This window comes from Echiichthys vipera (assembly GCF_963691815.1).
Source record: "Echiichthys vipera genome assembly, chromosome: 12".
NCBI classification, from domain to species: Eukaryota; Metazoa; Chordata; class Actinopteri; order Perciformes; family Trachinidae; genus Echiichthys; species Echiichthys vipera.
Window position 1 is genome coordinate 5,964,092 of NC_139837.1, and position 25,000 is coordinate 5,989,091.

The 25,000-nt window shown below is 42.7% G+C and overlaps 1 protein-coding gene across 3 annotated transcripts in view; it reads left to right on the plus strand.

Annotated features, from left to right (window-relative positions):
- Nucleotides 1-25,000, plus strand: part of tnika (TRAF2 and NCK interacting kinase a) — a 66,418-nt gene that overhangs the window by 39,997 nt on the left and 1,421 nt on the right. The window contains exons 11-34 of one of the 3 annotated variants that reach the window (XM_083923767.1): nt 396-462; nt 565-763; nt 1,560-1,676; nt 3,726-3,812; nt 4,812-5,036; nt 5,396-5,995; nt 9,504-9,668; nt 9,951-10,205; nt 11,012-11,118; nt 11,519-11,634; nt 12,655-12,752; nt 12,900-12,923; nt 13,958-14,026; nt 16,221-16,327; nt 16,738-16,840; nt 17,106-17,255; nt 17,599-17,704; nt 17,853-18,023; nt 18,133-18,276; nt 19,295-19,429; nt 20,138-20,238; nt 20,365-20,514; nt 22,301-22,460; nt 23,752-23,891. In XM_083923767.1, coding sequence (XP_083779893.1) covers nt 396-462; nt 565-763; nt 1,560-1,676; nt 3,726-3,812; nt 4,812-5,036; nt 5,396-5,995; nt 9,504-9,668; nt 9,951-10,205; nt 11,012-11,118; nt 11,519-11,634; nt 12,655-12,752; nt 12,900-12,923; nt 13,958-14,026; nt 16,221-16,327; nt 16,738-16,840; nt 17,106-17,255; nt 17,599-17,704; nt 17,853-18,023; nt 18,133-18,276; nt 19,295-19,429; nt 20,138-20,238; nt 20,365-20,514; nt 22,301-22,460; nt 23,752-23,891 — 3,596 coding nt within the window. The remainder of the gene's footprint in view (nt 1-395; nt 463-564; nt 764-1,559; nt 1,677-3,725; nt 3,813-4,811; nt 5,037-5,395; nt 5,996-9,503; nt 9,669-9,950; nt 10,206-11,011; nt 11,119-11,518; nt 11,635-12,654; nt 12,753-12,899; nt 12,924-13,957; nt 14,027-16,220; nt 16,328-16,737; nt 16,841-17,105; nt 17,256-17,598; nt 17,705-17,852; nt 18,024-18,132; nt 18,277-19,294; nt 19,430-20,137; nt 20,239-20,364; nt 20,515-22,300; nt 22,461-23,751; nt 23,892-25,000) is intronic. The other 2 variants (XM_083923765.1, XM_083923766.1) reach the window with 2 other exon arrangements.

Consider the following 25,000-nt stretch of genomic DNA (forward strand, 5'->3'; position numbering starts at 1 on the left):
AGAGACTGTGGCTTTCTCCAGCTGTCACTTTGTCACATTCGGAGGACAGGTCCGTGTGGATGTGTCTCAGAAAGAGCCTGTCTGCCTCCACAACCGTTATGCTTTAAGCCCCGTTTGACTGAAAGAGCTAATGTTCTCCACATCGCTACACACAGTAAAATTACAATTTGAACTACTCTTATTCAAAGCAGCTAAAAGAAAGTGCCTTGAAGGGGTGAGGATGTGGGAATGCCAGGATCGTGAGCCGTTTAGCAATGAACAAAGGTAGTTCGAGTGAAAAATGAAAAACGTAAAGTGGAATGGCTTTGCTCTCCGCTGGTTATTACCTAACTCACTTTAGTTTTATTCTTTACTTGAGTTTTATTCTTTGAAATGTTCCCTTCTCACTCCATCAGATGAGACAGAGTATGAGTACAGTGGCAGTGAAGAGGAGGATGAAGAAAGAGAAATGGGTGAACCAAGGTCAGTGTCCTCACAAATGTACAAAAATAAACACAAACACAACTTTGTTCCCCTCAAAAATCATTCGACATCTCTTAACTAACTCAAACGGTCTGTTCGCAGCTCCATCATCAACGTACCCGGAGAGTCGACTCTGAGGCGGGACTTCCTGCGCCTCCAGCTGGCCAACAAGGAGCGCTCGGAAGCGCAGCGGCGGCAGCAGCTGGAGCAGCAGCAGAACGATGAGCACAAGCGCTTACTGTTAGCCGAGAGACAGAAACGCATAGAGGAGCAGAAGGAGCAGAGGAGGCGTCTTGAGGAGGTAAGCCGAAAGGACGTTGAGAAGGAGCGGGCATTAACCATGACCTTTGACCTTGTTGAATACATTTATCTACAGCAGCTTATATAAAAGACATAAGTGACTTTTTAACAGGGATAGCCCAAATTCATATTCCCGTCTGTTTGGCTCTCCCTGCTCTTTTCTTTTAAACACTTTAAAGCCAAACGTAATTTCTCCCATTCTGGCAGTTCAAACTCAAAAAACCTGTCATTCACCATTTGGTAGAGGCTGCAGGAGAGAGGTAGAGAGCCAGACAAACACACACACACACACACACACACACACACGCACACACACACACACACACATACACACACACACACACACACACACACACAAACACACACAGCCTTTCCCCAGTGTCCCTCTCTTAGTTCCAGAGAGCAGGCTTAGAGAAGAAAATCCTTAGCCCATAATCTGTGCGCTCTCTCTGGGTTCCCACTAGGGTTTGCCTCCCGACGCACGGCTAAGCGCCATGACTCGACTCAACTAACATGACCCTTCCGCTCAGGGCCAAGTGTGTGTCTGCGTGAGAGCAAATACATGTGTTTGTGCGAAAAAAATGTGAATGTCACATCACATACTTTAATTTTTTTACTCGAATTATTAATAGATGATGTAGAAGGAATGAAAGAGAGATACGATCAATAGAGTTCACACATCAAAGATTCATCATACTGTATGTGTGAGGATCTCTGCGGAGACATGATTTCTTAATTTGTGTGAAAACATTGCGTTGTGATCCTGAATCCTCTTCTATCTTGTGTTATCCCGACAGCAGCAGCAGCGAGAGCGCGAGCTGAGGAAACAGCACGAGAGGGAACAGAGGAGGCGCTACGAGGAAATGGAGCAGCTCCGTCGAGAGGAGGAGAGGAGGCATGCGGAAAGAGAACAGGTTTATACGCTTACTGTAATATTATATTAAAAACACGTACGGTATACTATGAAGACAGACAGTACGGTGCAACGGAAATGTGTAACGTGATGACAGTTAAAGTGCAGAATCCCTCATTTGCCCTTAAACATCCAGTTTCAGTTTGTTTTTTTTGTCACTCTGATTTTACTGTCTCCTTAAATTACCTCAGTGATGGGGCGGCCGGTGGCACAGTGGTTAGAGCAGTCGGCCCATGTAAAGAGGCTGAAGGTCCCTGAGTTCGACTCTGACCTGCGGACCTTCGCTGCATGTCTCCCCCTTTCTCTCTCACCCCATTTCCTGTCTGTCCTACAAAATAAAAGCTTGAAAAACGAATTTTTTTTTACCACAGCTGTTTTTTTTGTTTTTTTTTCAGTATCTCCATTTCAGAGATTTTATTCCGGCATTTTTAATCCAATAATAGAGTTGTTTTTCTGTGCTCATGGTCCCGCCCTCATTTGGTGTTAGGTCACTTTTCCTCTCTCAGCTCCTGGATCTCACATGCAAAAACACTACTTTCTACTTTTTCTCTGATTATGTCCTTTTTTTGTTAGCTGTACTTCACCCTCAATCAAATTGAATCTTATTACAACATTTGAAATATTGCAGAAAATAATAATAAAGCACAATGGATTATTAGTTGGCTTTAAAGGGCTCCTTGAATAAAAACATTTAAAAAAAAATATTTAAAAAAGGGGGATCCTTGAGAGTACTTGAGTCCTTTTAGAAAAAGATGTTTTCCTTTTTTGACAGTAGTACCTTGAGGACAGAAACCAGTGATTTCCTGGGCTGGTTTGCCACAGTATAGGAGTCCCAGTGGGTAAGACAGTGCTGATAGCTTTAGTAAATATAATAATAATAACCAAAGACACTGTAGTTGTTGAATTATTTAAAAAATAAAAACCTTAATTATTCAACCAACAGATGCCTCTTCAGCTTTATTTATTCCTTACTGTTATGTAGGAAAAGCTAAATGTTTTCAGAGATGCATAAAAAACATTTTGAAGTATTGAGAATAGGATAAAGAGTTGATGCTTTCAGTATTTTAGATATGAAGAGCTCTTTTCCAAAACGAGATAAAAGCCAAAATTAAAAAAAATGAGTTTGAGCCACTTTGCTGTTTACAGAACCTTTTCACTGCTTCATCAGTGTTTCTGCCAAATCTCTATATCTCCTTGTTTAAAATGGTCTCAAGATGCAGTTCCTTTCCAAACCGCGACCAGCGCCAAACCTATTTTTAGCCTAAATGCGATACGTCCTCTCGACCAATCAGAATTCAGTGAGCGCTCTGAAGCGGGAGAGTTTCAACATATTCAGACTGAGCCATAAAAACCATTTTGACGAGAGAAATTGAATATTAATCAAATGTGTGGGTCCAGGTAAAAAATGTCATTTTCCTGAAAACTACTAAAATGGATTTATAGCGATTTGGATAAGAGCTCCTCATATATCAGAGCTTGGGTCCTTTTTTAGAAAATACAGACAATGACTGCAGAAGCCGTTTTGTTGTCATAGGCCCAGTGTGTTTCCCAGCTGGTACTCCTTACTATTTCTGGGATCCTTTGCTACTTTTTATTCTGCTCTTGTATGTTTTGATTATTCTGTATCTCCCTCCGACAGTTCATATTTCCCGCTTTCGTTCACACAATTCTTTTCCTTGTCCTCTCATTGAACTTACTGCTGTTCTGATGTGTATATTTCTTCTATCCTGGTCCCTCTTTATCACTCTGTTGCTCTACTCCCACGCTTTTCAAGTGTTGCAAAAGATATATTCAAACCTCTTTTTTTCTCCGTGTCTTTGTCGAACTTCCTCTGTAACGCATTACAATTGTTTAAAAAAACACGGTCTCCTTAGCTTGATCTGGCTTCTGACTCTCATCTTCTCCCCTCGTTTACCACCTGAGAAGATTATCTTCTCTATATCTCTCTCTGTCTCTGTCTTTCTTTCTCTTGTCTGTGTTTGGATGTTCAGATTTCCTGATTTTTTTCTCTTGCTGTATCTCTATCTCCTTGTGCCGACACGCTGCTCAGGAGTATATCCGTAGACAGCTGGAAGAGGAACAGAGGCAGTTAGAGATTCTCCAGCAGCAGCTACTACAGGAACAGGCATTACTGATGGTAACTGTACTGTAGCCCTCCTAAGTGCTACTACTGCTCCCCATCTGTGCTGTGTGGCCCCCCTCTCCCCACTGCATGCACCTGAGTGGCGCTTAGGACAAGAGACTGTGAGGGAGTCTGAGTCACCTCTAAACAAAAACATAAAGCTGAAAGAATGAATTGCTTATCTCCAATGCCTGTGTTGAATTTTTTTCAGCCCACTGATTGCATGAACTGTGCCTTTTCGTTGGCTGGATCTCAAAGGATTCCCCAGAGGGTGCATAAAAATGGTTTTGTCAGCCCCAGTCATGTCAGCCCACACAAAGTGACAACATCCAAGAGAAAATAGGACATTCTTATTTTCCACAGAGTGTATTTTTCTCAATACCCCATCTCTTATCTGGGGCAACAGTTTTGTTTTCATAAGTGCGAGGAATCCACAATATGTCTTGTAGAATCTGTCCACTGCATGAAAAGATTCCCTCTGAGATCCATCCATGTAAGCTCCAGTGGCAACAACTTCACGCACCAAAACCCAGAGATATGTTGAGACCACCCCCCCCCCCAAAAAAAAAATGGCGACCTTCCCTCTCTGTACCTACATTTATCTCCTGTCGCATCAGATTTGCCAAAGCCTGGCCGGTAAAATTCCTAGTCCCCTTAATCCATCACCAGCCTTACAATTGTGATCATAACTGTGAAAAGTGTGTGTTCATGTTCCATGTAAATGATTCAAGTTTTCACTATTTGTGTTTATTGGTTTTTCTTTTGCCGTATTTGCTAGTGCATGGCTCAAATCTGACATCAAAAACTGGTACTATGCCACACATTGTGCATTAATTACTCACCTGTTTTGGTGTTGATCTCTCAGTGCCTCATCCTCTCGGCCCTCCTCTTAATCTGCCTTCCTTCCTCTGCTCCTTTATCTAACCCCTGGTTTCTTTCTGTTTTTTCCTCTCCTGTCTCTCATCTCTGTCCTCTGCCCCGTACCCACCCCACCTCTCCCTCTTTCCCCTCCAGGAGTACAAACGTAAGCAGGTAGAGGAACAGCGGCAGGCTGAGCGGCTACAGAGGCAGCTCCAGCAGGAGAGAGCTTACCTGGTGTCTCTACAGCAGCAACAGCAGCAGCAGCAGCAGCAGCAACAGCAGCAGCAGCAGCAGGAGGGAAGGCAAGCAGAGAAGAAACCGCTTTACCACTACAAAGATATCATCAATCCCATTGACAAGCCTGCTTGGGCTAAAGAGGTAAGTCACAACATGCATGATATACAAAATCATGCATGCAATTATGAATATGTGGCGAATCATTTTCCAAGGAGTGAGGAAAAGTACCAGATCTAAGGGAAAGTAGCGCACTACATTTATGCATGTATTGGTGATGATCTTGCTAGTGTTTTGGAATTCAACCCCTATTGAACATACCCGGTCGGCTTCTTGTTATGTTGATATCTCATTCAGCAGGTCTTTCTAGAAGCAGCGGTCCTGTGAGAGACCTTGGTTTTTGAAGATATTTGAGAATTAATGCTGCTTCGATAATCACAAAGTGTTGTCTCTTTTGTGTGTGTTTGTTTTGTTGCTTACCCTCCTCTGACTCTGACTCCTAGGTCCTGAAGCAGCAGCATGTTCAGGGTAACCCACCCCGCTCCCAACTACGACATCACCAGTCATTCAACCAACCGGCTTCATCCCCTGGCTCTCAAGGCCAACACAGAGCTCAGGCCCCTAGGCGAACCCCGTCCCATGGTGCCCAGCTCCTCCCCACCCACCTCCCCCATATTCGTATTTCACTAGACCCCGGAGAACCTCTAGATCCAGGGCTCAAGCAGGAGATAAGTCAGCAGGTCAGAGAGTTTAGGGCCCAGAAACTTAGTCAGAGAGGCCGCAGCCCGGGGCCCATCCAGGAACATGGCCAGGCTCCTGGCCAAGGGCCCAGTAAAGGGCCTGGTAAGAGTCATAAAGAGCATTCTAGTCAAGTGCCTGTCATCCAGTCTAATCCAGTACCCAACCCTTATCCTCTGGGGCCTAGCAATCAGAAAGAGAAGCCACGAGACAGGCCTCTCTCTGCTCCCAGTCAAGCAGCCATCCAGGGGATAATGTCTCAGGACCAACAGTTTAAGGCCCTTCAACCTCATCCTCAGTCAGCAGGAGAGGTCCAGAAACCCAAGTCTGAATCTAACCCTGTTTCCATCCCTGCGGTCAAACTGGTTAGTGACCGTCGTGCTAGGTCGCACTCACCTTGCTGTAGAATAGATGTAGATATAGACCTGGAGCATCAGAAAGGGCAGTGGAAGGGGTGGTCAGCTGAGAGCGTGATGTTGCCCCCGGACTGGGAGATCACAAGTGACCCAACTGACCTCCTCTCTCAATCCTTCCCTTCTCACAGGAGCTCCTACTCACCTGCTTCCAACAGTTTTAGTCTTCTTCAAGTCCCTTATAACAATCACTTTCTTTCCCCTCCTTGTGATAGGGACAGAGGGATTAGGAGACACAATACAAGACCTAGCTCCTCTGCGTGTGAACTCACAGCTTCTGCCCCAGCAGGCATATTAAAACAGAACCTGGAGATGAGTCGGTGCTCCTCTGATCGCTCTCTATCCATCTCTCCAACCACTCCAACCACTCCATGTTCTTGGTTGGGTCTTTCTCCTCGTACCTCTCCTCAAATGTCCCCCTCGTCCTCAGGCTCGTGGTCCTCCCCTCCATTTTCTCCTGACCCCCTTGTGTCCAACCAGCCTCACAACCCTTCTCCAACTTCCCGTATCCACCTCCTCCTGCCCAACGGGCCTTCCTATCCCGTCTTCATCTCACCTGCATCTACCCCCCACTGCTCCCCGTACGGCTCTCCCTTGGGATCTCAGAGCCAGATTAGTCAGTTTGTTGATTGCTAGACTCTTGTCAAAAGCACACACACGCACACGCACATTTTTGTACTTTCGTACTTTATTGTGACCTCAACATGACAACTACATACTGAACTCCAACCCTTATCTGCCATAATTATTGCCTACTACTAATTGATACCTCATTAAGGGGTTGGTACACACACTTTGTGTCTGCTTGATATATGGTGAATTCAAAATTTACTTTAACAACAAAAGGAAAAATTACAATCGAATTATTCCCAATTGAATCTTTAAACATAAAACTGTGCCAACCTGGCTACAAATCAAAACATCTATTGGCTCTCAACCAAAATATAATCCTAAACTCATCCCTAAAACCAAGTCAAAACCCTCAAACAGCCCTTTGTTTCCAGGGTTGACAGAAACGCTGGTATTGTGTTTTCTGTGTGTGTGTGTGTCATCATGGCAAAATGTGGTCCTGGAGACGCTTACTGTAGCGGAAACTACCACAAAGGTGGTTTTGAGTATTTAGCCATGCGTTTATATGTCCGTCTGTCTGTGGACAGATTTTGCCAACTCGATAGCGTTTGAACTATGCAAGATACTTTCTTGAAACTTTACAGATTTGTAGTTGAGAGCAAAGTGAAGGCCAAGTTCAAAGATGGCTGTAGTCTGAGCAAGAGGTAGGGTTAGATAGTCAGGAATGGGCCATAGCCTCACCACGTTATGCCCCTGGCCCCTGCCCCTGGCTACAGTTTGGATTGCAGCTGCTGATGTGAGCCAGATGGTGTCAAATGAAACATGTCCTCACTTTTCAGAAAACACCCCCCCCCCCCCCCCCCCCCTCCAGGTCTAAAAGTCAAATTAGTCCACACAAAGATAAAAGTACAAGAGCACACATGCAAAATGTACATCAAGCGCATATTAACGTACAGTCGTATATTCAAGATCTGTAAATATATCTACATCTAAAATCTTTACCTCTACAATGGGTGTGTATTTATTGTTATATGTTCTTGGTCTGAGATCCAGAGGAGAGGTGCCGATATTCAGCGATCACTCTGATCCATAAATAGTTTAGTTAACAACAGCCCTGACCCCCCCACCCCCCCCCACCCCCACCCCCACCCCACCCCACTGTGCTAGCCACCTTGTCAACAATATCACACAGTGCCCCGCAAAGCACCATGGCAATGCCCCTTCTAGCCATATTTGTGATCATCTGGGAAGCCCACCACCCCAACTTTTTTTTAGGTCAGTCAATTATTTAAGTCAAATCCCAGCTTCGGGATGGGTGCTGGCCAAAGTGGTGGTGGGATGCTTCTAACAAACCTGACTCATCAGTGGATGCCCTCAGTCCTCCATCTGCCATCTGTCCTAATCTTTTTCTTTGTCCTTTCTTAGTGTACTGGCTGCAATTAACTTCCTCTAATGCTCTGTTTTAATGGCTTAGACTCTGCCGTGGTAGAGAGAGCTTTTGTGTGGTAGGCCTGAGATAACCCAAACACTTGACACACACACAGAATGAAGATTTAAGCAACACCACACAAAGGGTCTTTCTTCCGTAAAGGCATCTTCTAATAGTAATCTCTCCATCTTTTGAAAGTCGGTTGATGTTTATGCTAACCTTGATCATGTACTGCCTCCACAGATTAAACCAGACTTGGATCACAGCAGTGCTTCTCCTGAATCACTGAATGTTCAATACTGTTCTTTGTATTTAGCTACTCTTTGTCTACAATTATTTCCTTCATTACTAGTTGTCTTTCATCCCAAGTGAACAACTAACAAAGCCACCATATATATATATATATATCATAGTTGCCTCACAGTAGTTGACTCCCTATGAGGAATGACACAGTATTGCATAGTTGTTCTGACCCAGGTCATAATCTTGAATAATCCTACTAGATTATGAGCTCATGTGGAATTACAGAAAGCCTCCAAAGGGGATATTTCTCATTGCACATGGATGTTTACCTGGGTGCTATTGACACTATGCCCCGCTGAGCCACAACTCAACCCTCCTCCGACCGTTGAGTAGATTGTTTGGACTGGAAAAGTGTGATTTGGGCAGCCGGGAGCATTCCTCAGAGCCTTCTCTCACTGCACAGCAGATAATCTGATAATCTGATAACACTGGCAAGAGGAGCTTTTTGCCTTCTTCACTCACACAGATATTTGGTGCTCGTTGGCATTGATGCTCACAAGCTCTTTGGTGCATTAAAATCAAACATGGTTTTGTTTGTACGCACACGACACCTTTGCATGTACTCAAATTTATGATATTTGGTTTGAATGTTGGGTCTGCTAAGAAAGATTAGGAGTAAACCTTGACCTTTCACCACAGCCATCAGACACTCTGACTCCTCAACTGTATGTGGGTCATGGAAACACACAAACACAACAATCAGATGGGAAAACAAAAAGACAAGAATCTGATAGGAGATGATAAACAACTAAAACATTTTGTGTAGCTTGGATCCCGCAACCTGCCAGGTTAGATTCTAGATGTCCGTTTGAGGGATTTCTGTGGAAGTCGAGATAAGCCTCTTTGTTATGATCTAGACTAGATCTAACAGTTGGGACGAGAAAAACAAGATTTCCAAAGAAACTCTCAGAGCAGCAGTTGTGTGTTGTTTAGAGACATAAAAACCAGTTTACAGATAAAGGAAAATACGAGATGCGATATGCGATATGCGATATGAGAAAACACACAGCTGTCCCACAGCATGCTGTCACGATTGTCTGGTGGCTTGTAGAGGTTGCATGGCAGGGTGGTGGTGAGATGACCACAGTGGGTCAAGTGTGGTGATTGGTTGTGCTGTGTGCTTGGCTGTGAGTGACAGTGGTATGTGACCTGTCCCAGGTGGAGGAGCGATCTAAGCTGAACAGACAGAGCTCCCCAGCGCTGCAGCACAAAGTGTCCAACCGCATCTCCGACCCCTCCCTCCCTCCCCGCTCCGAGTCCTTCAGCAGCGGGGGCATGCAGCCCGCCCGCACCCCACCCATCCACCGCTCAATTGAACCACAGGTGTGTGTGTGTGTGGAAAAGGAAGCATGTGAATGTAAAAGTTTCTGCCTCCATATAGGCCAATCTTTCTTTTTCATTTCTCTATCTCCCCTCTTACTGTCTTTTCCATCTCTATTTTTCTTCATCTCAAACCATTTTCTGACGTATTTCCCTACAATTCTTGTTTTTTAACCTACAATTCTTCTTAACCTATACCTGCCACCATCAACCACTTTCCATCCACCTGACTCATTCCTCTCATCTCTCCCTCTGTCTGTCTGTCTCTCTCTCTCACTCCTACAGATGGCTCACCTGGTTCCAGTGAAGACCCACTCCGGCTCCATGTCTGGCTCTCAGTCTCTGCAGGACCAGACAGGCTCAGCTCTGAGTGAGGGTGTCAGTGTGGGCTCACCCAGGCCCGAGATGCCCCGGCAGAACTCAGACCCGACTTCTGACACCCCCGGACTCCCGCTGCGTGTCACAGGCAGGGAGGAGAGGGACAGAGACAGGGATCGGGACAGGACTGCCTGGCTCAGAGAGGAGGACCTCCCACCCAAAGTAAGAAGTTACAGTCAAAAAGGAAGACTGACAATAACTGTTGTGAAATACTTTGTTATTTCCATTTTTGGTTTATATACAAGATGCAAGTAGAATGTTATATTAGAGCTGCACAGCACGGTTTATATGTTGTAATGAATTATGTATAATTTATTATAATATTAGATTGTTCTAAACATTTAAACATGTTTTGTGCAGTATTGTACGCATTGAGATTCTTTTAGGAATTTGATTTAGTTCTGAAATCCTCCACCAACAGCATCATGATAAACAAAACAGCTCATCATACACATCATATTTAAATGCTGATAATTTCTCATTTGTTTGGTAAGAAAGTTGTTGACGCATGACTTTGCACACAACGGTGCCCTCTCAAGTCAAGGGACGTAACTGAAGCGATGTTGAAATCACAACAAATGGCTAAGTCTTGCAAGAGTTAATCAGCTTTGGAAAACTTCTGCTGGTATTAAGCTGTTGACTTTAATACAAGAAAGTACCAACATGACGGGAAATGCGTCACTTGCAACAAACTCACCTTATTTGATTTAGACTTTGTTGACATTGTTTACCTGAACAGGTGTAGCAATACAAGCTGATCATCATTATTCAGTAACAGAGTATTTAGAGTGCCACCACCCAGTTTAATGAACCCTTTTTACCACACTACCACACAGATGTATTCATGATGTAATAAACAAAAGAAACATTCTGGATGCAAGCTTTGAACTCTTTCCTCCTAGGGGATTAAATGCCAAGCTCTACCAGCAATGGTGACCTTCTGTCTGTGTGCATTTGTGTGTGTCCAGGTCCCCCAGAGGACCACTTCCATCTCCCCAGCCTTGGTCAGGAAGAACTCCCCTAATGGAGGAGTGGGTCAGGGCCCTCGCACAGGTTCTCAACTCATACGGGCCAGGTAAAGCTCATATTAGCACAATGTCTACCTCTGAAGTCAAAAGTACACATCTAAAGTCACCTTTATAGTCTAGAGATAATCCTTCAAGCCACTCCTTCAAACATTTATGAAAGGTTTTATTAACCTATAATCTTCTTGTGTTATTCTTGAGTGATTTTGTAATTACTGCTGAGGCTGTTAAATTAGAATAAGATTCAACATTGGTGAGCAGAAGCTATAGATAGCAGAAATTTCCTCATACTGCATTAATTGTTTTTACCCTGAATGAGTTGCCTAAGAGTACATCAAGTGTATAAATACCTGGCAGTTCTACAATACACACATGAGTAATAAAAAATATGCTTTATCATTTTAAAGAACTTAAAAATGATTGGGAAAATGTTTTTTCCACCTGTTTCAGTAACCCAGATCTGCGGCGCTCAGAGCTCTCTCTGGACGCCATGCTGCAAAGAGCTTCCTCCAACTCGTCATCCTCCTCCTCCCCTTCATCTCAGGGAGGCTCAGCCGAGAGGAGAGGTGCAAAAACTCACACAGACACTCCAAAAAGCCACAGAAGCACACTCACGTACACATGCACACACTGAAATTAAAACGGGCATACACCGACAGGCTTGCATGCAAACAATTAAAAACCAGTGCGTGTACTTGCTCTTGTATGCATGCAAATGCGTACACAGAAACACAGACACATCCACAGAAACATCACAGGGCTTCAGCGAGTTTCGGAGGCTATCAGCGGGACTATGTCAGTTGCAGTTCTGCTCTGATCAACCTGTCTGATGTGCCCTGTTGCTCTCAGCCTCTGGAGAGATAGAAGAGAGGAGAGAGGTATACAGGGATGTGTCAAACAACAGGCCAGAGGGATATCTAAGATATGCATGGATCTCCCCTTGACAAACACATGGCAGAGAGAGAGAGAGGTTGAAGTATGATTGGTTTTCCTTCATGTTTGGTAGGTTTTATTTCGCAATGGAGTTGACAGTAAATATGGCAGAAATATATTAAAAAACGGATAGTTTAAAGGTCATTAAGGGTAAAAAAAAAAGAAAAATACCTTATGAGATCATCCTGATCTCGCAAACTCCATTGTATTTTACTCGGAAATGAGTCTGGTAACGTGCAATGGAGGAAATTCGGAACCGTTGATGAAACAAGAAGCGGACCGGGCACCCAAAAACAAAGTTACGCAAACGGCAAATATCCTTTACTGACATGCTGTTTACTTTGCCTGGACGCTGTTAGCACACCACACGCTTTGTTGATCTGATTGGTTGATTTGGCCCGTATGTTGGTGATAGACAAATGGTTTATCCAATCAGCAATCAGTATTTTCGCCCCTTCCCAAAAGATCTCCAAATGAGAGTTCCCAGACGGATATGCTGAGCAACTGCGAATCATGCGGATCAATCTGGCGAAGTCATGTTAAAGAATATTAATATAAAAAGTGGTATCTATCCTAACTTTAATCAACATTTTCTGATTTATCACAGTTGGTGTATGTAGGTCAAATGTGTAATTACTTTCTTGTTTTGATAGGTCAAGCCAAGCAGGAAGGATCCCCTCCAGGAGCCAATCAGGAGGCAAAGCCAAAACAGGAGGAGGGCCGTGAATCAGCCAGACCCAGCAGGCCCGCGGTGAGTAAACACAACACAGACACACACTTTTCTGTCACAGCAATCTCCTCTCTGGGAATCAACGACAGGCCTCCTCTCCTTTTTTTTCTGCTATTCATCTGCTTCTTTCGTTCTCTGCCTTCCTCTCTTTGTCCTTCCATTCTTCAGAGCTATAAGAAAGCCATAGATGAGGTTAGTGACACTCGCGTCCCCTTTTCTTTTATCCCGGTTTTCCCTTTGCCTCGATCTTCAGAGCCCCTCTATTTTCCCGGCATGGTGAAGTTAGCTCGTTTCACAAGAAGACATCTTCTTTTAACTTCAAATATCAGAGTGTAATGGCGACGGAGGTGCATGTGTGCTTCTACACACATACCTGAGAGTGTATGTGATAGCGTGCTTGTGCTGGTTTGCGTGCATGTGCGTGTGTGCGTGCGCGTGTGCGCGTGTGCGTGTGTGTGTGTGTGTGTGTGTGTGTGTGTGTGTGTGTGTGTGTGTGTGTGTGTGTGTGTGTGTGTGTGTGTGTGTGTGTGTGTGTGTGTGTGTGTGTGTGTGTGTGTGTGTGTGTGTGTGTGTGTGTGTGTGTGTGTGTGTGTGTGTGTGTGTGTGTGTGTGTGTGTCCTGAAAAGCAAAGCACCTGAACAGTCTCTGAATCTCTTTTCCTGTTTCTCTGTCGTCATGGTTACTGGTCAGGAGGAGCTGGTAAGCCCACCGTGTATGATGCCCCCCCCTGCGTCTGCATGATTTGGCCTGATTCATTGGCTGGGTTGAATGGGGAGGGAAGGGAGGGAAGTAACCATGGGCCAGTTAGCATGATGGGTAGAGGGGACGCAGACCGATGCTGCTCTCCAGTTGTACAGTCTGGTTATCTGTCTCTCTCTCCTCTTATGACTGGTCTTCACATAGTCGATATATTGCTTGTGCATGTGCTAATCTGTGATCACTTCTTTTGTCAGAAAATAAAACTTTTAGTGTGGCTAAGCAGAAAAGGTGATCTCAGATAAGCACTCTTGTTCCTGGTCACCAGTGTTTACAGCCCCGGCCCCATCTGTGTGACAACACATCAGTTGTCCTCTTGTCATGATGCTGATGGTTTGCCCTACTCTTTGCCCCTTCCACTTGTCCTTGTATGTGATTTGGTATCTCACTCCTCAGGTTCTGGGACTGATGATACAGAACTGATGAACTAACTGACAGTGTCTCCTCTCCTCTTCTGTTCTTCTCTATAGGACCTAAGTGCATTGGCTAAGGAACTCAGAGAACTGAGGGTAGAGGAGGGCAGCAGACCTCCAGTCAAGGTACAATGACATTGATAGTAGTGGTGATGATGATAGGTAGATAGATATATAGATAGAAAGGGTGAGATGACAGATCTTCATGTCAAGTTAAAAAAAATTAAAATATTTATTGAATTATTATATAAGAATATTGTACTTTTGTTGTACAATATTGTTGTATATATGTAATTGTCTTTTAAGTGACTATCTGTCAAAGAGTGAGTTAAAACAATGATGATTGATCATATGATCCACTAATGAAAGCACTTGTTGCCGTTGTTCCGACAAATCCAATCCGTGTCTGTGTTGACATTCCCTCTCTGGATGTAAATAAGCCGCCATGTTAGTGAAGCTGCTGACAGAGGTTGGCCTGCCGGTCGAGATCGCCACTGTGCGTTCACTTGTAATTTGAAATCCGGAACTTACAACTTCTGAGTCAGGCTTGTAGTAAGGGCTGAAGTATAGGAACATGTGTGTGGATTTAAGAGGTTAACATATAGGGGACGGACCAGAAGTAGAGAGGAAGTAGAGAGGAAGTAGAGAGCAAGTAGAGAGCAAGTAGAGAGCAAGTAGAGAGCAAGTAGAGAGCAAGTAGAGAGGAAGTAGAGAGGAAGTAGAGAGCAAGTAGAGAGCAAGTAGAAAACAAGTAGAGAGCAAGTAGAGAGGAAGTAGAGAGGAAGTAGAGAGCAAGTACAGAGCAAGTAGAGAGGAAGTAGAGAGGAAGTAGAGAGGAAGTAGAGAGGAAGTAGAGAGCAAGTACAGAGCAAGTAGAGAGGAAGTAGAGAGCAAGTAGAGAGGAAGTAGAGAGCAAGTAGAGGGCAAGTAGAGAGCAAGTAGAGGGCAAGTAGAGAGCAAGTAGAGAGCAAGTAGAGAGGAAGTAGAGGGCAAGTAAAGAGCAAGTAGAGAGGAAGTAGAGAGCAAGTAGAGAGGAAGTAGAGAAGAAGTAGAGGGCAAGTAGAGGGCAAGTAGAGGGCAAGTAGAGAGCAAGTAGAGAGCAAGTAGAGAGGAAGTAGAGAGGAAGTAGAGGGCAAGTAGAGAGCAAGTAGAGAGGAAGTAGAGAGCAAGTAGAGGGCAAGTAGAGGGCTAGTAGAGAGGAAGTAGAGAGCAAGTAGAGAGCAAGTAGAGAGCAAGTAGAGAGCAAGTAGAGAGGAAGTAGAGAGCACGTAGAGAGCAAGTAGAGAGCAAGTAGAGGGCAAGTAGAGAGGAAGTAGAGAGGAAGTAGAGAGCAAGTAGAGGGCAAGTAGAGGGCAAGTAGAGAGCAAGTAGAGGGCAAGTAGAGGGCAAGTAGAGAGCAAGTAGAGAGCAAGTAGAGAGCAAGTAGAGGGCAAGTAGAGGGCAAGTAGAGAGGGAGTAGAGAGGAAGTAGAGAGCAAGTAGAGAGCAAGTAGAGAGGAAGTAGAGAGCAAGTAGAGGGCAAGTAGAGGGCAAGTAGAGAGGGAGTAGAGAGGAAGTAGAGAGCAAGTAGAGAGCAAGTAGAGAGCAAGTAGAGAGCAAGTAGAGAGCAAGTAGAGAGCAAGTAGAGAGGAAGTAGAGAGGAAGTAGAGAGCAAGTAGAGAGCAAGTAGAGAGCAAGTAGAGAGCAAGTAGAGAGGAAGTAGAGAGCACGTAGAGAGCAAGTAGAGAGCAAGTAGAGGGCAAGTAGAGAGGAAGTAGAGAGGAAGTAGAGAGCAAGTAGAGGGCAAGTAGAGGGCAAGTAGAGAGCAAGTAGAGAGGAAGTAGAGAGCAAGTAGAGAGCAAGTAGAGAGCAAGTAGAGAGCAAGTAGAGAGGAAGTAGAGAGCACGTAGAGAGCAAGTAGAGAGCAAGTAGAGGGCAAGTAGAGAGGAAGTAGAGAGGAAGTAGAGAGCAAGTAGAGGGCAAGTAGAGGGCAAGTAGAGAGCAAGTAGAGGGCAAGTAGAGGGCAAGTAGAGAGCAAGTAGAGAGCAAGTAGAGAGCAAGTAGAGGGCAAGTAGAGGGCAAGTAGAGAGGGAGTAGAGAGGAAGTAGAGAGCAAGTAGAGAGGAAGTAGAGAAACAAAACCAAAAGGACCAACTGGTGAAAAAAATTCAAGGGGTCAAAAACTCCCCAGGGCATCTTTTCATTTCACTATAGAAACATCACACACTAATAGGATTTTGAAAAAGAGTGTATTTAAATACATTTAAATACCTGGTCTTATCACAGCGATGCTTCTCAAAGGGCTTCTGACCGATTCTCTGTGATTCTTGCATTCCGATAAAGGTGACAGACTACTCGTCCTCTAGCGAAGATTCAGAAAGCAGCGATGATGACGGGGAGACGGTGGGGCACGATGGGACCGTTGCTGTCAGCGACATCCCCCGCATCATGTACGTTGTCCTTGCAGTTTTTGTTTTTCCCCTCTGTGTTTTTTTTCAAGCTTGACTTGTCAGCATTCATTTGTGTTGAGATATGAATATCTTTGGAATATGCGACATGCCAGCAGCTTGTCAGTATAGTTTTGGCAGAATTGCTTTGTAAATAATCGTGTGTGTGCGTGTGTGTGTGTGTGTGTGTGTCTGTGTGTGTGTGTGTGTGTGTGTGTGTGTGTGTGTGTGTGTGTGTGTGTGTGTGTGTGTGTGTGTGTGTGTGTGTGTGTGTGTGTGTGTGTGTGTGTGTGTGTGTGTGTGTGTGTGTGTGTGTGTGTGTGTGTGTGTGTGTGTGTGTGTGTGTGTGTGTGTGTGTGTGTGTATCTGTGTGTGTGTGTGTGTGTGTGTGTGTGTGTGTGTGTGTGTTGCAGGCCAGCAGTGCAGAGCAGCAGTGAGTCGTATGGAGGGCTGACAGAGGACTCTCTGGGAGATGCATATAATAGCTCCAAGGATGGCACGCTAGTGATGAGAGAGGTGATGAATGTTCACACACACACACACACACACACACACACACACACACACACACACACACACACACACACACACACACACACAAACACACATGGATTAAGAGGGAAGGGAATCAAGACAAAATACTGTTTTTGTTCATATTCTGCTATCAAAATGACCATCTTTTGCTTCTGTCCTCACTTTCTTGTAAACCCCCTTCTCAACATGATACATACATTTTCCTTTGTTCCTCAACTCTTTTCTCTCTTTTCTTACTGTCTCTCAGTCAGAGGAGAGGAGGAGAGGAGGCTACACTGAGAGTAATGGGTTTGGGAATCACAGTAACCATGGTAACCTCCCTGACCTGGTGCAGCAGAGCAACTCTCCCTCAGCCACACCCACCTCAGCCCTGCAGGAACTGGGCAACATGGCTGAGGTCAGACACATTCATAGATTCATTGCTGTAAATAAAGCATAGAGTTAAAATAAAGCGTAAATTCTTACATTAAATTATCATTTTTAAAAATCTACAAAATCATTATTAAAACGAATATTAATGACTTCATATTTGAGGTCTCATACCTGGCATTAAAACAAATCCAGCACTTGTCAGATAAAAGTATTTTCTTTTCTCCATTTTATTTCATATTATACTTTATATCTGTCAAAAACAAAAGTAGGAGATACTAAAATGTCCTTGGTATAAATTCAGGCATCTCTGGGTAATGTGTTAACGTCGGGTGATGCTAATTAATTACTCACCTTTTTCTGTCTCACAGTTTGGTCTGGGCGGGTCCAAAGCGTCCTTCACCCCATTTGTTGATCCTCGTGTCTATCAAACCTCCCCAAGTGAAAACGATGATGATGATGATAACTCAGCAGAAGGTAAGCAAAGAATAGGAAAGCTCTGGCCACACGTTTTACACATTGTTTTTTAATTCAATGTTCTTTTGCCTGCACAGCTGTCCACAACATCAAATCACTGATACCCTTCTCTTTTTCTCCATGTGTCTTTTCTTCTACGGTACCCTAGCCATGTTTGCTAATGAGCTGATGAGGCAGGAGCAGGCCAGACTAAACGAAGCCAGAAAGATCTCTGTGGTCAATGTCAACCCTACCAACATCAGACCCCACAGTGACACGCCAGAGATCCGCAAATACAAGAAACGCTTCAACTCTGAGATCCTGTGCGCTGCACTCTGGGGTAGGACGGATATAGCTTTCAGCTTCCTCATAAAACAAGAACACTTGAACTGTCCTGAAAATCTTTCTGTGTCTCTGACTCTTGCATGTGTGTGTGTGTGTGTGTTCAGGCGTTAACCTGCTAGTGGGGACAGAGAACGGCCTTATGCTGCTTGACCGAAGTGGACAGGGAAAAGTTTATAACCTGATCACCAGACGGCGCTTCCTACAGATGGATGTGCTAGAGGGGCTCAACGTGCTAGTCACCATATCTGGTAGGTCTAATAGACACACTCACATTGTATGCACATACGCAAGTGCACGTTCTGCACACTTCTCCAGTGTATCTGACAGAGTTCATACAGGTGCTGGAAATCCTTGAAAACACTTTCCTGTGTTTTTAAAGTTTTCAAAGTGCTTGAATTTTGAATAAAAGTGCTTAAAGTGCTTGAAATATTATGTGGGATGGCATATATGATATAACACAGACAAAATATATGATATAACACAGACAAAAGGAGAGCTGCATATTTGAGAGACTGAAAACAGCATTTTCTGACATTTTTGCATGAAAAATTACATTTAATGATTAACAGATTATAAAAATAGTTGATTATATTTCTGTTCGTTAGTTTTCGTTTCATTTTTCTTCCTTCTATAGAAATCGTTCTCAAAACATTATGATGGTTGTTTATAGGACAATAAAATCTAATTAAATGTGATAAAAAGTGCAATAATAGGTATAGTGAATGCTCAGTATTGTACTGTATACAGATATGTAATTTACCACAGCTGTAAGGTGCTTGAAAAGCATGAAAATGTGCCTTGAAATGCTTGAAAAGTGCTTGAATTTGATTTTGGAAAAGATGTAGGAACCCTGATCTGATCGATTTGAATCTGAATGAATGATTTGTAATGTGCATATACATTTCAAGTATGTTACGATGTCATCTCTACATGCAGATAGTTTGGTTTTGTACCCTCAATGCATCTTCTTTAGTCATGGATAGTGTGCGTTTCATTCTCTCAAAAATGTGAACCGTAACACGTCATACATTTGGTAAAAAGTTGCCAGGGGCTTTTTGACAGCAAAATAAAGTAATATATGTCGACTTATGCTTGTTCCATTCCTCTCAAAGAACAAATCCAAGTAATCTAGGTCAGTCACAATGGTAGTCTGCAATTGTAGGCTGAATGCATTTCTAATATATTTGGGTTTTTCAGGACTTACAGTAATTCCTGTAAAGTAAGTCTCATTTCTCTTTCTTTCTTCCTTTGTGTCTCTTCTCTCAGGGAAAAAGAACAAGTTGCGTGTCTACTACTTGTCCTGGCTGAGGAATAGAATATTACACAACGACCCGGAAGTAGAGAAGAAGCAGGGCTGGATTACAGTCGGGGAACTGGAGGGCTGTGTGCATTATAAAGTTGGTAAGGATCTGTATTCTGTATGCGTGTATATCTCATGTGTGTGTGTATCTCATGAATGAGTGCATTCATTTGAAATACGCACACAAAGGATAATCTTTGTTTACGCCAGAATCTGACTCAGCCTGAGCTGAATTTACCTTTAAATAGAAACAAACGTGGTTAGACTTGCAATTTTGGGGCTGACAGGTTATATTCTTCAAACTCCGACCAGCTGGGAGCATTTCTACAGGAGAATGAGTAATATTCTATATTGAGGTGATGTGTGCTATGCAGCTACAGGATTAACAGAAATAAGCAAAATATATAGGAAAAATATACAGTAGGCTGTAAAACGTCAGAATAAAAGTGTCTTGGGAAACCGTTTTGAATTGTTTTACTGGATTTTACCTTTGCTACCAATTGCTAAGATCTGGTGCCAGTTAGATCGCTTCATGCTGTTTAGGGAGGTTGCTTTACAGTCTAAAATATGGACTTTTATTATTTAAATTTTCATTTAATTACATCAATTGCATGTTATTTAGACCAGCAAGGAGAGTAGGGGCAGGGTTTCTGTGGTCCTAATTTTGAGGTGAGGGCAAAATTTGTTAGGCATACAGCATCACCTCTTTAATAAATACAATCTAATGTAAATTGTGTACATCGGGTCTAAGTAGAAAGGTTCTGCTTTTCATGTTTGCTGCTGTGTAAGTGCCTGTGTCTTGTTTCCAGTCAAATATGAGAGGATCAAGTTTCTGGTGATTGCTCTGAAGAACTCTGTGGAAATCTATGCCTGGGCTCCCAAACCCTACCATAAATTCATGGCTTTTAAGGTATAGAAGCACAAACGTGCACATACTATATATATTATTTCAGCATGCTTAGACATTTTCATTGACCGGATCTCCCTATTTCCTACCATTCTCCTGTCCTCGCTCTCTGTTTCCTCGTTCTTCCAGTCGTTCACTGAGTTGCAGCACCGTCCCCAGCTGGTTGACCTTACGGTGGAGGAAGGTCAGAGGTTAAAGGTCATCTACGGCTCCAGCGTGGGCTTCCATGTCATCGACGTGGACTCGGGCAACCCTTACGACATCTACATCCCCTCGCATGTAAGTGCTGTGTGCGTCTGTGTTTTCAATCAAGTAGTTTTGTGAATGAGGCTCTCTCACCTCTAATTAAATTAAACGACACATGTAATGTAAGGAAACAGAGAGGGAGAACCTGTTTTTTTTCAGTCCTTCCTGCCGTGTTACCTTCTACCTCCTGTGCCAAGGTCAGCAGTGACCCGCTCACTGTCTCCCGAGGATTGGCTTCTAGGAATACAATGACTCTTTGATTTACTGTCATGCAAGTAATAGATTGATGGGTGCTTTACCCTGATTACCTTTTGTTTTCTAAAAATGGTGCATTGGTACACAGAATGTAGCTAAAATTAATCAAATGCTCTTATTACAGAAATGTAAGAAGCAGCTGCTACAAAATGTCCTGTTGCATAAAGTACACACAAAGAATGTTATTGTCCGTTATTGGTGTATTCTTTTAGTGTGCCTCTTCCTCCCATGGCAGCATGCTATCAGCTTTTAAATTCTAGTCACCCAATCACTCATGGAAGATAGGTATACCATCAGTAGTTGGCCATGTGCGTGCTTGAATGCAAATCAGTTTTTATACTCGCATGCAGACTTGTTTGTTCCGTGGTGGCTTCACTAATCGCATGCTCTTACCCAAATCAAGTTCAAGCACAGTTCAGCCAAGGTCTTGATTAAGTGGCAATATTTAGGGAAATATAAACCGCTGAATACACACATGAGGACACGCAATTATAGCCGTCTTTCAGTTGAGTCCGGGCACCGCAAGATTAATTATTAAAGAATATTCCTCTTCATGATTTTTGCATTTAATCCATGCTTCCTCTCTCTCTCCTTCCCTGCCAATTTCTCTTCCAGTGTGCCAAACAGATGAAGGTGACATCCTGCCATCCACCTTTTAGACTAGATCAATAGATCTGTAGTAAAACCTCATAGTGGAGGCTCAGACGTGCTTTATGTGTCTATGTGCAGTACACTTCATTAGAGTAGAGATTAATGGACAATATGGGCATGAATAAATTCATTTTACCCACACAATGTATATACTACTAACAGCAAAATGCCCGGCCATGCTGGAGTCAAAACACAAGATTGCGTTCAGTTATAATTTCATTCAATTCATTGCTGTCAGATGTTTATCACACACCTGACAGTATTCAAAAAAACACACTTGACACTGACCAACCAACAACACCATGATGCGATATACTCTGAGAGTTTTTGTTAAGTTACAGTGCTGCTGTTTTCATATCTGATGCAATGTGTAAATGTCTTCCTTTATGTGGTCGGCGTAAGCAGAAGAGTTGTTGTGTAAATGCAGTTTGTTGTGGGTTAAGATGAGTTTTTTCATCACCTTATCACTCATTCATTTTACTGACATGATCTTGTTGTGCTCATGTCAGTGTAGTTTTGAGTCATACCTCAGGAAAGAGCCTGCTGGCACAAATAACAAGGTTATTCTCTGGGGTACGTCTGTGTGTGTGTTACTGTTCCCAACTCCTCTGATGTCGTTTCTGTTAATTAAGGTCAGATAAAAGTGCTATAGATTGCCAATCCACATATTATACAGAGCAAGCTTCTCAGACAAGAGTCACAAGAGAACATTTTGATGTCAATGTCCGCATACTTGCTCTTTAGAGGATTACAGTATGTCGGCTGGTCCAAAAAAAATGCCAAAGAGCCAGCCAAATGCTGTTGCATTATATGCCCTTGATGAAACCTCTGTAATATTTTAATCTACTGTAGATTATGATTACATTTGACACATTTTATTAAAGCCTCTAAAATGTGTGTGTATCTGGGACAGATCCAGAGCCAGGTGACGCCCCATGCTATCGTGGTGCTCCCTAAGACCGATGGAATGGAGATGCTGCTGTGTTACGAGGACGAGGGCGTCTACGTCAACACCTACGGGCGAATCACCAAGGACGTGGTGCTACAGTGGGGAGAGATGCCTACCTCTGTTGGTATGTCCGACCCACGTGATTATTTTGATGTGTTCAGTTGATTTAAAGGGATTTTTTTTTAATCAACACTGGAGTCATTAAAACATCAAAACGCCCAGTTCAAAGATGTCAATTAAAAATCCCTAAACTCAAAGTTAAGAAGTTTTAATAACTGCAGTGATGTATATGCTAGTATCCATTTCAGTGCCTGTGTATGCGAGTTGCAGTGCAGATCAAAAGTGTTGTGAACACTCTGAGAACTGAACATATGGGGGTTCATTTGAAGTTTAATTGCATTCAAAATGAGTTTATAGCATCAGCCTTTACAGGAAGGCTTCCAGAGCTGCATAGACGGAAAGGGAAGAAGAGGGAGGGGGAGCAAGGGTAAAAGTTTGAATAAGAGGTAAATGGGCATCGATGACTAATGACTGTAAAAGGTGAAGTTAGGTCGTAAGACAGAGGGAGAGAAAGAAAGGGTGTGGGGGTGGGGGGGTGGGGGTGCACTGAGACATAGAAATTTCAACAATTTATGTTACGCCCCCTGATGGCTCGGAGTAGGACGCAACATAAGGGCAACAGGTTTGGGCAAGTGAGGGTGCAGTCACACAAAATCCAGGACAAAAGGTGAATTCAATATAAAGTGTTTATTTACAAAAAAGGCAACACAGGGATCAACAAGGACTGTCAGTGGCACCAAATAAAAGAACATAACAAAACCCACCCCCCCCATTGACAGGTGCTTTGCACCCAAAAAGTACAGTGGGTGGTGCTCACTCTAACCTAGGGCATTAACAACAGGTAAACCTACGTGTATGAAATATGTAAACCCCGGGGTATCTTACCTATCCTTATTGACCCTGTGCGCACAACAAAAGAATTAACAAAGACAAAGACAAAACTAAAGTAGGCTGCTAACAACTAAAGTAATAAGGTTTAAACAAATGTGTAAAAACTAAAGACAATACAATAAACCAACAAAGAAGCCAAGCACTCACAAGCACTCACAAGCACTCAGAAGCACTCACAAGCACTCGCAACCACTAGTAAACACTAGCAAAATACACTCCAAAAAACAAGCCAACAGCTCAAACCAAAGCACTCCCCATATGTATGAGCACTGTTTCAGTAAAAATGACTTTACTGCCCTCGTGTGGTATAAATCTAATACTGTTTAGGCTCGTTGCAATGAATCCTAATTCTACAGTGTCCATTGGGTGACTCTGGATTGTGGGTATATTTATATATACAAATAAATATGTTGATATTTTCCTCAATTGACATTTATGCCTCTGTTGTGTTTTCTCTTTTCCAGCCTATATCCACTCTAATCAGATTATGGGCTGGGGGGAAAAAGCCATAGAGATCCGCTCTGTGGAGACAGGTCATCTGGATGGAGTCTTTATGCACAAGAGAGCCCAGAGACTGAAATTCCTTTGTGAGCGGAACGACAAGGTAAACAAAAAACCCACGCTCTTTAATTTTCAGTTATTCTATTGCTTGGAAATTAAAGTGGTCTTGATTGCAGTACACATGTGTGACAGATGATTAGAAAAAGACACATAGTGCATAAACACAAACCGTTAAATCATTGGTTGTGAGCATGATGTTTGATGTGATTTGCGTACTTGTTCCACACGCCCATTGAACCAAAAAGCAAAGTTTTAATGCTATGGCAAGTAACGCATTTTCAAGTGCAGATAATGTAGCAGATAATGTTCATTAATGTTCTTAATTACAACTTTGTCAAATATGTTTAAAAAACTAAAATATATGCTTTAAATGCACAAGGGTTTAGACAGAAATGGCATGTGCACAGTTTAGAAACGCCTATATTTATTTTATTTACTCTATTATACTACTACTACTACTACTACTATACTGCTACGATGGCCTTATTTCCCCTTGAGGATAAATAAAGTTATCTATCTATCTATCTATCTATCTATCTATCTATCTATCTATCTATCTATCTATCTATCTATCTATCTATCTATCTATCTATCTATCTATCTATATATCTATCCACTTATCTATCTATCTATCTATCTATCTATCTATCTATCTATCTATATATCTATCCACTTATCTATCTATCTATCTATCTATCTATCTATCTATCTATCTATCTATCTATCTATCTATATTTATATCTATCTATCTATCTATCTATCTATCTATCTATCTATCTATCTATCTATCTATCTATCTATCTATCTATCTATCTATCTATCTATCTATCTATATATATATCTATCCACTTATCTATCTATCTATCTATCTATCTATCTATCTATCTATCTATCTATCTATCTATCTATCTATATTTATATCTATCTATCTATCTATCTATCTATCTATCTATCTATCTATCTATCTATCTATCTATCCACTTATCTATCTATCTGTCTATCTATCTATCTATCTGTCTATCTATCTATATATCTATCCACCTATCTATCTATCTATCCACTTATCTATCTATCTGTCTATCTATCTATCTATCTATCTATCTATCTATCTATCTATCTATCCACTTATCTATCTATCTGTCTATCTATCTA